The sequence below is a fragment of the Quercus suber genome, unplaced genomic scaffold, assembly GCF_002906115.3.
Source record: "Quercus suber isolate HL8 unplaced genomic scaffold, Cork oak 2.0 scaffold_205, whole genome shotgun sequence".
Taxonomy (NCBI): Eukaryota; Viridiplantae; Streptophyta; class Magnoliopsida; order Fagales; family Fagaceae; genus Quercus; species Quercus suber.
Window position 1 is genome coordinate 919245 of NW_027069663.1, and position 2048 is coordinate 921292.

General features: G+C 34.7%; 1 protein-coding gene across 1 annotated transcript; it reads left to right on the forward strand.

The window, feature by feature from the left end:
• The first annotated feature begins 1329 nt into the window (after positions 1 to 1329).
• Positions 1330 to 1836, forward strand: LOC111987742 (precursor of CEP9). The gene has a single exon (XM_024019482.1). It carries the CDS (start codon positions 1330 to 1332, stop codon positions 1834 to 1836), a length of 507 nt encoding a protein of 168 aa, XP_023875250.1.
• Positions 1837 to 2048: the final 212 nt, after the last annotated feature.

Here is a 2048-nt window from a genome sequence, read left to right on the forward strand (position 1 = left end):
ACTTTCAGATAATTATTAGAAGTGATTGAGCGTAGTTGTGTATATTCTTTTTAATACTACATGATATAATGATGTGACATGTTAGGATTAAATAATGTAAAATTTGGGTTTGACAGCACATTCTTATAAAATTTAATCTCTAATTTCTTTACTTTTCATTCTCTCCTCTCTTTGTTTCCACAATTTTCATGGTCTGATCGATGTAGTTTAAGAGAGATTTTCCTTATGCATGGTTTATTCACACTACGAGCGAGGAATCTTAACAATTTAGCCGCCACTAATCATTCAACCTGTTTTAACATTCTCACATACAATTAACAACGTTTTAACATTTGCACATACAATTAACAAAGAATTTCATAGTACAGAGTGCCGACAGCTTTTTTTATTATTATTAGTAACAAAAGACAGATTTTTTTTTTTTTTTGCTTGAATTTATTTGACCAAAGAAAATCTTAAGCTTGTAAACCTGGAACCATCCACATAAAATACTAGTACTCTGTAGTGGAGAATGCAGAGAATCCCTATCTTTTTGGTGCATTCATTTCGGTGGTGGGTAAGCCCCACTTGTCAAAGAAGAATTGATCAAATAGATTGCGACCCTCACTAACATTTAAACAATCAATGTAGCAAGTAGCAACAATATAGTATGAGGAGAAGTCATCATAAGGTCAAAGACTAAGCTTCACACTTCAATGTTCAAATGATATATTGTTCAGCATGTCATCAGCGTGGGTGTGTGACCGTTTCACTTATATATATATATATATATATAAAGTATTTATTATTATCAAGAAAAGATAATTTTAAAAATAGGAGAGGTATAGAACAAAAGAGAACAAGGAAAAACCAAATAAATTATGGGGGAACCCCACGGAATTGAGTACTTGGGTGTGGATTTATTAGTCTAAGACACTATTGATTTATGGGGTTTTCAGAATTTTTTTTGAAACAGGAGCTAGAATAGTTTGATCAAATGTTAGGATAATATTTTTTATATAAAATAATTATGGACAAAGATTTTGGAATTAAAATATGCTAAGGTCACTTTCAAAAGTCTATAACCTCCATACAAACCGTTCAAATTTTAAATCAGTCCACCAAGGTTATGGAATAAACTAGCGGTTAAGATTCTAATCAGAGGGCTCACTTCACATTATTATAAATACCACGCAAACCATAACTTAATTGTCATCGTGGGGTTTGCCTCTATACCTCTTTATCCCTCCTCCTTCTCCCTCTAGTACCCTTTATTTTCTCTGAGCTAGCTATCACTTTCTATCATACAACAAAAACCTTAAACCATTCAATTACTTTCCTTCTTCACCAATGGAGAGCTTCAAAGCCACGTATAAAATTTTTATTCTTCTTGCAATAGTTGCTTTCCACGAGATTCTGTCTATTGAGGGAAGGCAATTGAAGTCCACAACACAAAAGAGAGAAGGCAGCCAATCTCTCAACTCCATTGACAATACCCCACAGCACCATGATCAGCCTACAAGCCCAAGCCACATTCCTAGTACTGAGGCAAGAAAGAAAGAAGTGTTCCCACCCATGACACCCAAAAAATACAGCTTTAATTTCCATGACACAGATGCAGCGTACAGAAAAGAATTTCGACCTACAACACCAGGTAATAGTCCCGGTGTTGGCCATTCTTTTCCAAATCAGGAAGCAGATATGGAATCAAAGGTAGAAAATAAAGGTAATAAAAGCCCTGGTATCTCTACACATTCCCTTACAGAATTCAAAGATGATTTCAGGCCCACATCGCCCGGACACAGCCCTGGTATTGGCCATGTTCTTCAGCAAAAATCTGCAGAACCAAATGCATAGACATATATGTACGCACACATATAGGATTTTAATATTTGGTCATTGATATTAGTTTTAAAAATATGTATAAACCACAAGATTGCTGTTTCTTAGTTTCGTACTTTCAAGTTGCAAGTAAACTGTAAACTGTCAACTGTATTTGGCCATTGATGGAGACTGGAATTTGTATTTATTGTAAACTATCTATGCACGTGTGATCGCTGTCAACTGTA